The sequence below is a fragment of the Pristiophorus japonicus genome, chromosome 1 (genome assembly GCF_044704955.1).
Source record: "Pristiophorus japonicus isolate sPriJap1 chromosome 1, sPriJap1.hap1, whole genome shotgun sequence".
Classification (NCBI taxonomy): Eukaryota; Metazoa; Chordata; class Chondrichthyes; family Pristiophoridae; genus Pristiophorus; species Pristiophorus japonicus.
The window spans coordinates 119,670,458-119,684,257 of NC_091977.1; the positions used below are offsets into that span (position 1 = coordinate 119,670,458).

At 47.2% G+C, this 13,800-nt stretch overlaps 1 protein-coding gene across 3 annotated transcripts in view; it reads left to right on the forward strand.

Moving 5' to 3' along the window:
• The window catches only part of LOC139265594 (protein prune homolog 2-like), an 808,581-nt gene that overhangs the window by 781,776 nt on the left and 13,005 nt on the right, over positions 1-13,800 (forward strand). For all 3 annotated transcript variants that reach the window (XM_070882707.1, XM_070882715.1, XM_070882724.1), the window contains one exon: positions 1,799-1,837. In XM_070882707.1, the coding sequence (XP_070738808.1) occupies positions 1,799-1,837 (39 nt within the window). The remainder of the gene's footprint in view (positions 1-1,798; positions 1,838-13,800) is intronic.

The following is a 13,800-nucleotide window of genomic DNA, read 5'->3' on the forward strand; positions in this document are numbered from 1 at the left end:
TGGAGAGGAAGTGGAGGTTGGACATGGTGCGGTTGCTTGCAAGGACAGGTTTTTTGATCAGCTTGGATAGGGCATGAGGGGAGATAGGAGAGAAACGAGAGAGATACGAGTTCAGGTCTATGGCAGGGGGAGCCTTGACGGAAGCTTGGCTTGGTGGGCATGGAGAAAGGAGGCATGAACAGAGGCAGCTGAATGGATAGTCATAATCTTATTAACAAAGATGTCCATGACTTCCTTGCACTTGTTGCTGGAATGGAGTGGGCAGAGAAGAAGGGTTTACGTGGTTGGTAGTGGCGAAAAGAAGCGAGGAGTTACCTTTGCATTGCATGATGATCCTTGAGTAGTGAACAGTTTTGGCAGAGGAGAGTTGAGCCAATAGTGCTCGACATTGTGCAGCCAGATCTGCTGATGAATGACTAAATCAGTTGTACTCCATAAATGTTCAAGTTTACTTCCCTTGGACCTAAGGGAGCGAATATTGGGCCGTACCAAGGGGAACGACCAGACTGGGAGAGAGTAATGGTTTTGCTTGGAACAAGGACATCAAAGGTGGAGGTGAGAATGTGATCTGCAGAAGTGTGGTGGGGAATGGAAGGCCACAGGCTCGATATTTGAGAGTTTGAAAGTGCTGTTGTAAGCGACTTTGGGGAGAAGTATTTTCCAGGAGAGGATAAAGAATGAAGTGGAGGTGGAAGGGAGTTGTGAGTGTTAATGGATACAAGGAAGTGATCAGAGACCATGGGAATGGAAAGGCCACGTGCGATGGCAAGGTTGAGGATCTGCCAGTAAATATGGGTGGGACAGTTTATATGGAGGGAGAGGTTAAAGGAGGACAGGATTGTGGTGAACACAGAGGAGAGGGGCCAAGATGAGTTGAGATGAAGGTTGAAATTACCACGGATGAGATGCCGCTCAGTGCAGAGGTTGATGGAGAAACTTAGTGACGATATATCAGTGACAATACCTCAGTAAGAAATTTGGCGTGGTTCTTGGGTGGGCAGTAGAAAACCTGGATTTTGAAGGTGGTCTATAAAGAACTGCCACAAGCCCATCCAAGACATACTTTTCATCACTTCTGAATTTGAGCCAGGATCAAATGAAGTCAAATATATATTGACCTCTGATGGTTTGCCCAAGTGGCCATGTTTAAGCCCAGGCAGTGATGGTCAGATCCTATTCCAACATAGGGGACATCACACCCAAATCTAAAACTATGTTCGATGTAGGCACTTGTTAGCAGGGGTCACTGAATGCTGATCAGGAGTGGAAACTTTGTTTGACATTTTTTCTTCTCGAGTCCAGGGATATGGAGGGGAATTTTTGGGCCACTACTGAGACCCCTGCTAACATCAGATATGTACTGGCTTTTTTCTCTTTATCGAGCCAGGACTATTGAGATCAACTTTTTGGATCTGTTTAAATAACAGGTTTTCCTTCTTTAACCCAGAATGAATGTCTTTCGCTTTGCCAGGTTACTGAATGCTGAATATTAACGGCTGCACTTTCAGCTTTCTATAATAAGCATGTGATTTTTGAAAAACTGTCTCGCTGTCATGTATAGTTCTGCTGTGAAGATATGTGTGTTCCCATGTACTGAATATTGTCAAACAATGACAGGTGAAAGCTTTTGAGGGCATTGAGTTGGAAACAGTAGTTACAATGTAAAAGAGCTCAAAATCTCTTCATTTTGAGACTTGCATCAGGCTTAGCAGCATGTTAAAGAAAACATTGTTTTGCTTTGCAGTTATCTCAAACTGTTTTCTTTTTAATTATTATTATTCATACTTTTTTTCTGCAGATTGGATGAAGAACTAAGAGACGCATCAGACACAGCAAAGTAAGGCAGAGTGCAATGCCATTATACAAGTTTTTAAAAATATAGTTTGGGTTTTACTCTCATTTCTCTGAAGCTGTGCACCAAACATCACTTCCATAAGCAAGCCCCTGCTCCCTGCAAACTGGAATGTAGCTTTATCCACAATTATATCTGGTAATATAAATGCCCAGGAGTTGAACATAAATCGTTGTTACTGTATATGTATACTGTATGTAACTTACTGGATATGTCACAAGGCCTCTCATGGCCTCTGGACTTTGGAGAGAGTTAGAATAAACATTAAAAAAGGAGGGAGAGAGAAAACAGGGAATTATAGACCGGTCAGCCTGACATCGGTAGTGGGTAAAATGATGGAATCAATTATTAAGGATGTTATAGCAGCGCATTTGGAAAGAGGTAATATGGTAGGTCCAAGTCAGCATGGATTTGTGAAAGGGAAATCAGGCTTGACAGATCTTCTGGAATTTTTTGAGGATGCTTTCAGTAGAGTGGACAAGGGAGAACCAGTTGATGTGGTGTATTTGGACTTTCAGAAGGCTTTCGACAAGGTCCCACACGAGAGATTAATGTGCAAAGTTAAAGCACATGGGATTGGGGGTAGTGTGCTGATGTGGATTGAGAACTGGTTGGCAGACAGGAAGCAAAGAGTAGGAGTAAATGGGTACTTTTCAGAATGGCAGGCAGTGACTAGTGGGGTACCGCAAAGTTCTGTGCTGGGGCCCCAGCTGTTTACATTGTACTGTTGGGGGAGAGAGGGAAGGCTTCTTTTCCCACGAGTGGGCCCACTGATATAGAGGGTCGACGCTCGCCCCAGCCCACGTAGCAATTCTCGAAGTTAGCAGACAGAGACGGATGGCAAAGTATAACGATCTTTATTACGAACGTCCGGGAACAACCCGCATCACAGCCGCCTGTGAGTGGGGATGCTCCCCGAACAGCACAATCATACAACTTTTATACATTTCAAAAACCCCTCTGTTCCCGGACAAGACCTCCCTAGATCTTTAATTGGACTACTTTATCAGTGCTGCTTCTCTAATTGGACTACCTTATCAGTACTACTCCGGATTGACAAGTCATGAGCTCTGACTGACAGGCCATGATCTCATGACCATCTTAGACCGTTCCCAGAATGGTATCATTACGTTGGGATTTGTTATACATTTCCTTTGGTGCCATGAAGTCCCTCTCTGGTCTCTTCTCACCGCCTTATCAGCGGTCTGTTTTGGTTCTCTCCTATTGACATTCCATGTTGGAATACTATCTGGTATCCCAACCCATAACTGTACCTTCTGGAGCCTTGGAGCTGGAATGTACAAGGCGTGAGAAGAGATACAAGGCGTGAGAAGAGATACAAGGCATGAAAAGAAAGGCCTTTACCTCCTTATGCAGGAACCAGCACTTTAACCCTTGTCCCGCTGGTACCCCCAATGCCAAATTTCTCTTACAATTCCCCCCCTTTTGGCCCTTGGCTATACGCCAAGCTGGCCATAATACCCGACAACTATCTCCCTGCAGGCAAGTTCCAGATAGGTTCGTTCACCTGGGTGGCCATCTCCCAAGCTTCGGGACCCCCTGAAACCTTCCCACAGATTATATAAGGTAAGTCCTTCCAGTAGGACTGCTTAAATTTTCATCCCTTATGGCCTTAATCATAGTGCGTGCCCTGACGTGTCGTTTGGCCTGTTTTATTTGTGCACATGTTAATCCAATCATGACCAACAGAACAAGGCCCTGTATTACTACAAGTACATGTTATATTATTCTTATCCATGGGTGAATTTGAATATTAAGTCCAATGTCCTACAGCTTTGAGTACCAGGGCTGATCAGCCAGCATTGCATTAGTGTGTCTCTGTAAATTATCTATTTCTTCCATCAGCTGGATATACTGTCATCTTTGATTTTGGATTCCTTGCACCAGACGTAATTGTTCCTCATTTAATTCCGGTATCTGTTTGCCTTGCGGTTCCCATACCGCCTCTTCGTACCCTTCTCGGAGGGTATCCGTGATTGTTCCATGGATGATTTCCGTTGCCTCGGGATGAATATGATATCCGTCTATGTCTATTTCACCGTTCGGTCTGAAGCAGAAGTTAGGACTAATGAGGACACAGGGGGTGACTCCTCCCCTGGTCTTAATGGTTAGGTTGGCTGCCCCCGTGCTCACGCACCACTCTCCGTTCCCTTGCGGGGCAGCAATGGTCTCCAGGTCGTGTTCAAGAGGAGTGATACTCAGCATACATCCATTTATCTGGTGGAATCCGCACTCAAAATTCGTCATTCGTGGCATACCTCGACATAAAACCACTTGGTTATTTTTATAGCAGTCGGTTATGGCAATGCCCCTGGTACTATTGTTAACTTTAATCGCCCATCTGGCAGGCTGATGCTATCGCAACCGAGTTTGGTTTCTCACTTCACCGATATTATCAATCTGGTATAAGGGGTCTCCCTTTGTTACATCATACTGTGGTATGGACAACACAAATCCAATCATATTCACTTGCCCAGTAATACATCTGAATTTTGGCACCCATGCGTGACTATTCCTTCGTACCTCGCATGTGTTATTCACCTTTTTATCTAGAGTCCAATTGTTAAGTATACTGTTTGGGATCCAATCTGGTATGTCCCCATTTTGGAGTTGCTCCAAGTTATGTTCTACCTCACTTAATATCCAGGCCCCATACCCAGAGCAAACTATCTCAGCTTGTAATCGTTTACTTATATCGTTCCCCATTGCGTGGATCAAATTTATTGTCTTGGCATGTTTCTGCAAGGTATGGGCCACCTGCAACAGTTCCCCTTCCGCGCCATCTCCCAACCGCGCTTGTAGGACTTGGTTATCCATGTCCCTTCCCAGCACACCCCTCAAGATTTGCGTCACGGTATTGACGCTGTCGTCTATTGCATACAGGTCTGTGGTATTCACTGTTGCAAGGCCCGCAGCGTAACCTGTGCCCAGCATTTCCAGTATATCCCTTTCGTTCGACCTCGTTCTATCCCTTTTCTGGTATTGAATCTCATGATTGTGGATTCCGGGCCTTCAAGGATTCTCTGAGTCAGATTCTGGTACAGACTTATAGTCTCATTCCCACAGAAGCTAGGAAGGATGATATCCGTTAGGTTTAGGACCACCGTAAGTAGCCGTTGTCGCACCCCAAAATGTATCTTCTTCTTAGATTTCCTTATTACTAATCCCCCTGTGACTCCCGTCTTTATGGACGGGCATGTGGGAGGGGGATGTGTGGTGGTACTATAAAGAGTTGTAGTTCCCAGAGTGGTTGTTGGAGCAACGGTGGTGGATCTATTCCAGACTCGAATGTCCCAACACCACTGATCTGTACCCACACACGGGGAGGCCGGGCATATTCTCCAACTGGTATCCCCTGGTTGAGGTCTCCCTGAGAATTGGGCAAAGACAGGCGTGCACCTTATTTGTGCCGCCTCCCTGTGAGTACAACTTCCCCGTTTCTTCTCTAGCACGAAGCACACTGCGGTCTCGTTTACTATTACTGTTATGCCCTGGTTATTGGTCCATCCCTAATGTCGATTGACATCCGTGTTGAATTGAGTTATGCCAGTTAGTCCAATGCTACAATTTAAATCTACAGTTGTACCGGCTACCACCACTAAGGCTCTCGAATCACAGTTAATGGTTTCAGATGTTCTATAGTATAGGCCTTGGGGTCTGTAGCTTCCTTCGTCGGATGACGTCCCGGCTCCAAGGAGGAATAGGATCCTGTAAAACACAACATGTTCACCGGTCGATCCAAATCATTTCAACTGGGTCCAGTGCTTCCATCTACCAATATTCCCATATCTATGCAAGCGCATGTGTCGCTGATCATGATCACTTGGTGGGGACCGGTCCATTTTGGTGAGAGTCCGGGTCTCTCGGGATTCAACCTCACCATGACCTGGCTCCCTATGGTGGGTACCTGAACCCTTTGTTCCTTCGTATCCCTTTCTAAATCTTTAATGGCTTGTTGGTCCCTAGCTTGTGCTCGTAATCCATGCAGCTGTTTACATAGCTCCATGACGAACCTTCGTATCTTGTCCTTGTAGGGTCCCACGTGCTCACTCCCAGATACTAATACTTCTGGCAATCTCATAGCTCTGCCTGTCATTAGCTCAAAGGGGGTCAGTCCGGTGGTTCGGTTCGGGGTGGCTCTTAATTTCATTAGGATTCGTGGAAGTAACTTCACCCACCCCTTCCCGGTCTCCTCGATTGCCTTGGCCAATGCAGTTTTTAGGGTCCTATTCATCCGCTCTACTAATCCGGACGATTCCGGATGGTACGGGATGTGGAATTTTTGTTTAATCCCTAGCAGGGCACAGGCTTGTTTCATGACTTTCCCTGTAAAATGTGTACCTTGATCTGAGTCCAACTGCAGTGGCATCCCCCACCTGGGTATTATTTTCCCAGCCAGGATTTTAGCCACTGTATCGGCGGTGCAATTCCTGGTAGCAAAGGCTTCTACCCACTTTGTAAATTGATCTATTACTACCAGGCAGTACATTTTTTCCCCCTGGCTGGGCAGTGGCCCGGTAAAATCTAGCAATTATAGCATCGAAACGTCCCCTTTCTGGCATCCTTTCGTGGGCATTCTTTGCTGGTGTGTCCGCCCTGATGGCACGTGTAACATGTCAAGGGGGCGGCGCGGAGGTCCCCATCCCCTTCCTTTCCTTCTGTTGCTAATGCTGTTGCCACCATCTTTGACACTTTCTCCTTCTGCTCAGCCTTTAGCTCCTCTACATTCTGTGCCCACTCTAAGATCTCATCATAGTCATCCCCTATCTTAAATCCTAGTTTAATTACCTTTTGATGCGCCTCCCCCAGCCCATCCTTAAACATTTCTAGAAATGCCTCGTCATCCTTCTCGGGGTCATTTACACACGAGTGGTCCTTATACTCAAGCCATTTCTGCTCCCCATACTCGCCTGCAGTTTCGTTTGGCTTCTGAGTTATCTTTAATATTCTGCTCCAGTTAGTTCTTATAGGTCCCCAACATCCATCCATCCCGTGTTTTAGGTCTAGCAACCGCTGTGGCTTGGTCCAGTTCCCTATCGTCATCCAGCCACCATTTTGCACATTTAGGGTAGCCCTCTGCCAATTTACACTACCGGTTTTGGCCTTTACCAAACTGTGTATGTCACCTAAGGTTAAGTTATGCGCATCGAACATTTCCTCAACCTTTTGCCAGAAGTCTGTATTTCTGCTATTGGGTTTGGGTGTGGATAGATCCTTTAATAGTGTCTGTCTCTCATGCGGGGTAAGGGGAACTTCTTGTATAGTGACGTGAGCGGGTTGCTGTCCGTGTGCAGGGGTGGCAGTCGTGCGTACAGGAGTTGCCTGTATGTATTCATTATATGCCGGGGGCTCTCTCTGTGTTCCATCATCTGGAGGCTTTCCTACTGATATTTCCTCCAGGGAGGGGTACAGTGGAGCGGCTATCGGGGCTGCCTTTGGGTTGGATATTGCTGGTGCACACTGTAGGGGTTTACCGTTCTCCTTTACGCCCCTTTCTAAGGTTGCTATTTTCGTGTTTAATTTCTGAATCAGCTCAACATGGGTATCTATTTCCTTTACTAGTTCCCGGTAGCAGGTGAGGATAATTGCCTGGGCCATTCTAACCTTGTTTTTGGTCTGACTATCCCACCATTTTTTCTACCTATCGGGGGCATCCGTGGGCTGCCACCCTCTCCACTTCATCCCTTCCATTAAGGTTGCATATTTGTTACTTAGTAATTCTAATAGAGACCCTTCGGGTCCCAGGTTACCCTCTCCCCTTTTCCCTTGTTTAATGGCCTGGGTCCCCATTCCCTCACCAGTTCCATTTGTTCCTTTATTTGCCGAGTTACCCATCTTCTTCGGTCTATGAGGGTCGTGGGTACTCCCTTAAATTCGTGTCAGGTATGCGGGACGCTATTTATATGTCTTCCCTTGGCGCCGTGCACTCGTACCACTGCACACTTTGGATCAATATATCCCGTCACTGCTCAGGGACGTTGTCTCTATTCCCTCTCTCTCTCGTCCCAGCACCGTGCGCTCGTACCGCTTCGGGTCAACAGGCCTCCCTCTCCCTTTATATCTTCCCTTGCATCGTACCCTGATCGCACTGCCGTGCTACCTCCATGCGCGAGTTTTAGGATGCACCTTTTGACCCCCCTTTCACCCCTAGATCGTCCTTGTCCTCCGTCTCCGTCCCTCCGGGACTCACTACAGATGGTTCTTTTGTACGGATGTCCTTCCCTTGCGGTTTACAATGCCACAGTTCTAACTTGAAGGTGGTAAATTAAAACATACTCGCCCAAACAGCTGGGTCATTGTTCCGTTCGGGAAGTCTGTACACTGCTCGCAGCGCCAAATGTTGGGGGAGAGAGGGAAGGCTTCTTTTCCCACGAGCGGGCCCACTGATATAGAGGGTCGACGCTCGCCCCAGCCCACGTAGCAATTCTCGAAGTTAGCAGACAGAGACGGATGGCAAAGTATAACGATCTTTATTACGAACGTCCGGGAACAACCCGCATTACAGCCGCCTGTGAGTGGGGATGCTCCCCGAACAGCACAATCATACAACTTTTATACATTTCAAAAACCCCTCTGTTCCCGGACAAGACCTCCCTAGATCTCTAATTGGACTACCTTATCAGTGCTACTTCTCTAATTGGACTACCTTATCAGTACTACTCCGGATTGACAGGTCATGAGCTCTGACTGACAGGCCATGATCTCATGACCATCTTAGACCGTTCCCAGAATGGTATCATTACGTTGGGATTTGTTATACATTTCCTTTGGTGCCATGAAGTCTCTCTCTGGTCTCTTCTCTCCGCCTTATCAGCGATCTGTTTAGGTTCTCTCCTATTGATATTCCATGTTGGAATACTATCTGGTATCCCAGCCCATAACAGTACCTTCTGGAGCCTTGGAGCTGGAATGTACAAGGCGTGAGAAGAGATACAAGGCGTGAGAAGAAAGGCCTTTACCTCCTTATGCAGGAACCAGCACTTTAACCCTTGTCCCGCTGGTACCCCTAATGCCAAATTTCTCTTACAATTCATTGATGATTTAGACGAGGGGATTAAATGTAGTATCTCCAAATTTGCGGATGACACTAAGTTGGGTGGCAGTGTGAGCTGCGAGGAGGATGCTATGAGGCTGCAGAGTGACTTGGATAGGTTAGGTGAGTGGGCAAATGCATGGCAGATGAAGTATAATGTGGATAAATGTGAGGTTATCCACTTTGGTGGTAAAAGCAGAGAGACAGACTATTATCTGAATGGTGACAGATTAGGAAAAGGGGAGGTGCAACAAGACCTGGGTGTCATGGTACATCAGTCATTGAAGGTTGGCATGCAAATACAGCAGGCGGTTAAGAAAGCAAATGGCTGTTGGCCTTCATAGCGAGGGGATTTGAGTACAGGGGCAGGGAGGTGTTACTACAGTTGTACAAAGCCTTTGTGAGGCCACATCTGGAGTATTGTGTACAGTTTTGGTCTCCTAACTTGAGGAAGGACATTCTTGTTATTGAGGGAGTGCAGCAAAGGTTCGCCAGACTCAGTGAGCCCAAGTTTCCACATGATTTGCGCCTGATTTTTAGGAGCAACTGGTGGAGAACGGACTATCTTAGAAATCGCAATTCTCCACATTTTGTTTTCTGCAGTTCTAGTCAGGTAGAACAGTTCTACTTTGGAACAGAATTTTTTCTTCAAAAGGGGGCGTGTCCGGCCACTGACGCCTGATTTCAAAGTTTCCACAGTGAAAACGTACTCCAAACTAAAGTAGAATGGAGCAAGTGAAGATTTTTGTAGAACTGAAAAAACCTGTTCTACACATTAAAAAATCAGGCGCAGGTTACAAATTAGGCGTCCAGAACGAAGTGAGGGGGGGGAAGGGAACTCATTAAATTCTACAATAAATCCTTATTTATACTTCTACAAATAAATCCAACCTGAATAAACATTTATAAGCAAAGAAAAGATTAAATAAACGATCTTCCTACCTGTGTGAAAGTGCTTCAGGCACGGAGAATTCTGCAGTCAGCCTGAGGCACCCGTTCTGCCCGCGGGGGGGGGGGGGGGAGGAGGGGAGAGGAGGCGCCCTTTCTTTCCTGCGGGGGTGGGGGGAGGCGCCCGTTCTGTCCGCGGGGGGGGGAGGGGAGAGGAGGCACCCGTTCTTCCCTCGGGTGGGGTAGGAGGCACCCTTTCTTCCCGCGGGGTGGGTAGGAGGTGCCCGTTCTTCCCTCGGGGGGGGGGGTAGGAGGTGCCCGTTCTTTCCCGCGGGGGGGGGTGGCGCCCGTTCTTCCAGCGGGGGGGGGGGGGAGGGGAGAGGAGGCGCCCCTTCTTTCCGCGGGAGGGTAGGAGGCGCCCGTTCTTTCCCGCGGAGGGGTAGGAGGCGCCCGTTCTTCCCGCGGGGCATGTAGGAGGCGCCCATTCTTCCCGCGGGGGTGGGGAGGGGAGAGGAGGCGCCCGTTCTTTCCCACGGGGGGGGGGGAGGCACCCGTTCTTTCCGCGGGGGGGGTAGGAGGCGCCCATTCTTCCCGCGGGGGGGAGAGGAGGCGCCCGTTATTCCCGCGGTGGGGGGGGAGGCGCCCGTTCTTCCCGCGGGGGGGGTAGGAGGCGCCCATTCTTCCCGCGGGGGGGAGAGGAGGCGCCCGTTATTCCCGCGGTGGGGGGGGAGGCGCCCGTTCTTCCCGCGGGGGGGGTAGGAGGCGCCCGTTATTCCCACGGGGGGGGGGGGGAGGCGCCCGTTCTTCCCGCGGGGGGGGTAGGAGGCGCCCGTTATTCCCACGGGGGGGGGGGGAGGCGCCCGTTCTTCCCGCGGGGGGGGTAGGAGGCGCCCATTCTTCCCGCGGGGGGAGAGGAGGCGCCCGTTATTCCCGCGGTGGGGGGGAGGCGCCCGTTCTTCCCGCGGGGGGGGTAGGAGGCGCCCGTTCTTCCCGCGGGGGGGTAGGAGGCGCCCGTTCTTCCCGCGGGGGGGAGAGGAGGCGCCAGTTCTTCCCGCGGGGGGGTGGGGGGAAGGAGACGGTGAGAAGGCTGCAGTGAGATGTGCTGATGGCAATGTGCTTTTATTTAAAAAATGTTCAAAAATTAAACAGCTACAAAGAACTACAAAAATGGCCGAGTGCCAATGTTTTTTTCACACTGAGCATGTGCGAACGTTCCAACGCGCACACGCAGCGTTGCCAGCAGGAAAAAAACGAATTTAAATAGTACCCGCCCCCTCCCACTTACAAAATCGGCGCGAGTGTAGGCTCCGCCCCCCTGGGCGCCGCGCCAGGCAGACAAGGAGCTGCAGAACGCTCCAGAATCGCGATTTTTTTTTTAGGCGCCGTTTTAGGCACGAAAAACGGGCGCCCAGCTCGGAGGGGCGCCCGTTTTTTTATCGTGTGGAAACTTGGGCCCAGTGAGTGGGCAAAAATTTGGCAGATGGACGAAAATGTGGGAAAATGTTAGGTTATCCACTTTGGGAGGAAAAATAAAAAAGCAAGTTATTATTTAAATGGAGAGAGATTACAAAATGCTGTAGTACAGAGGGTTCTTGTGCATAAAATGCAAAAGGTTAGCATGCAGGTACAGCAATTTATGAGGAAGGCATGAAGAATGCTGGCCTTTATTGCAAGGGGGATGGAGTATTAATGTAGGGAAGTCCTGCTCCAACTGTACAGGGCATTGGTAAGACCACACCTGCAGTACTGCGTACAGTTTTGGTCTCCTTATTTAAGGGAGGATATACTTGCATTGGAGGCAGCTCAGAGAAGGTTTACGAGGTTAATTCCTGAGATGAAGGGGTTGTCATATGGGCTTATAATCCTTGGAGTTTAGAAGAATGAGAGGTGATCTTATTGAAACATAAAATTCTGAGGTTGCTTGACAGGGTAGATGCAGAGCAGATGTTTCCCCTCATGTGGGAATCTAGAACTAGGGGACATAGTTTCAGAATAAGGGGTTGCCCATTTAAAACAGAAATGAGGAGGAATTTTGTGTCTCAGTGGGCTGTGAATTTCTGGAATTCTCTACCCCAGAGAACTGTGGAGGCTGGGTCATTGAATATATTTAAGGTGGAAATAGACAGACTTTTGAATGATAAGGAAGTCAAGGGTTATGGGGAGCAGGAGGGGAAGTGCAGTTGAGGCCAGGATCAGATCAACCATGATCTTATTGAATGGTGGAGCAGGCTCGAGGGGCCAAATGGCCTACTCCTGCACCTTTTTCTTATGTTATAAAGCCAACTGGTTTCATGCCAGCTGTTTTGTCTTTGGGAATGGATACAATGGCATAAAATACACAGTTCATGATGGGTTATTTCTTTAATTAAAATTAATTTTAACTGAAAATACTATAAAGACAGAACAAAAATACACATGGACAAGTGTGTCATGTCTGACCCATTCAGCATACTTGTAGAAGTGATAATCGATATGGACAATGTAGGGCAGCTCAGGCAGTTAGTGTATCTTGTATGAGCACCATTAAGTCTACAATTTTCGGAACACATTACAGAAATTCTGCCTCTCATAATGAGAAATTGAACATGAAATCAATTATGTAGCTTGCCACAATATTAAACCATTCGAGTTGAAAACAGATCATTTGTTTGCATTTCAGAATTATAATATATTTATTATTATAATTAATTGTTCTGCAGTGTTCTTTAGTGTCAATGAATCATTAGATCTAAAAATTGTGTTATTTGCATGCCATAGGATCTCATGGATCATTGTCAACTCCTGTTAAATATACTTGAAAACGTTACTTAGCACTGACAGCTGTTTTTTCCCTAAATTATTGAACAGTAAAGTGAAGGACCAAGGCAGGAGGTCACCAAAGATTAGGAAAAAAATGGGTGAATCAAGAAGTAGTGATTAGGTGACCTGAAGTTTGGATCGCACTAGTTTTGGCACTTCGTATATTCTTGTTTTTAATTGGATACCATCCTTTATTTCTTTAGTTAGCCATAGATGGTTATCTTTTCTTTTACACCCTTTCCTCCTCACTGGAATATATTTTTCTTGAGAGTTATGAAATATCTCCTTAATTGTATGCCACTGTTCATCAACCGTCCTACACTTGAATCTATTCCGCAGTCCACTTTAGCCAACTCTGCCCTCATACGTTTGTAGTCTCCTTTATTTAAGCTTAGTACGCTGGTTTGAGATCCAATTTTCTCGCCCTCCATCTGAATTTGAAATTCAATCATGCTATGGTCACTCATTCCAAGGAGATCCTTTACTAGGAGATTGTTTATTAATCCTGTCTCATTACACAGGACCAGATTTAAGATAGCCTGCCCCCTGGTTGGTTTCGGTACATACTGCTCAAGGAACCCATCCCTTATGCACTCTATGAACTCTTCCTCAAGGCTATCCTGACTGATTTGATTTGTCCAATCAATATGGAGGTTAAAATCACCCATGATTATTGCTGTTCCCTTTTTACAAGTCCCCACTATTTCTTGGTTTACACTCCGACCAACAGAGTTGCTACTGTGAGGGGGCCTGTAGACTATGCCCACCAGTGACTTTTTCCCCTTATTATTCCTTATCTCCACCCAAACTGTTTCAACATCCTGATCATTTGAGCCAATATCGTTTCTCAGTATTGCAGTGATTCCATCCTTTATTGACAGAACTACCCCACCTCCTTTTACTTCCTGTCTGTCCTTCCGAATTGTCAAATACCCCTGAATATTTAGTTCCCAGTCCTGGTCACTTTGCAACCACGTCTCTGTAATGGCTATCAGATCATACCCATTCATATGTTTGTGCCGTCAACTCATCTATTTTGTGACAAATGTTACGTGCATTTAGACAAAGAGCCTTTAAATTTGTTTTTTTACCCTTTTTTCCTGTTTGTTTCCTCTGTCCTTCAAACTCACTTTCTTTAATATTGCTTTCAAATTCCAGCTTTACTCCCCTCCCTACTGAATTTATTCTCAGGTTCCCATCTCCCTGC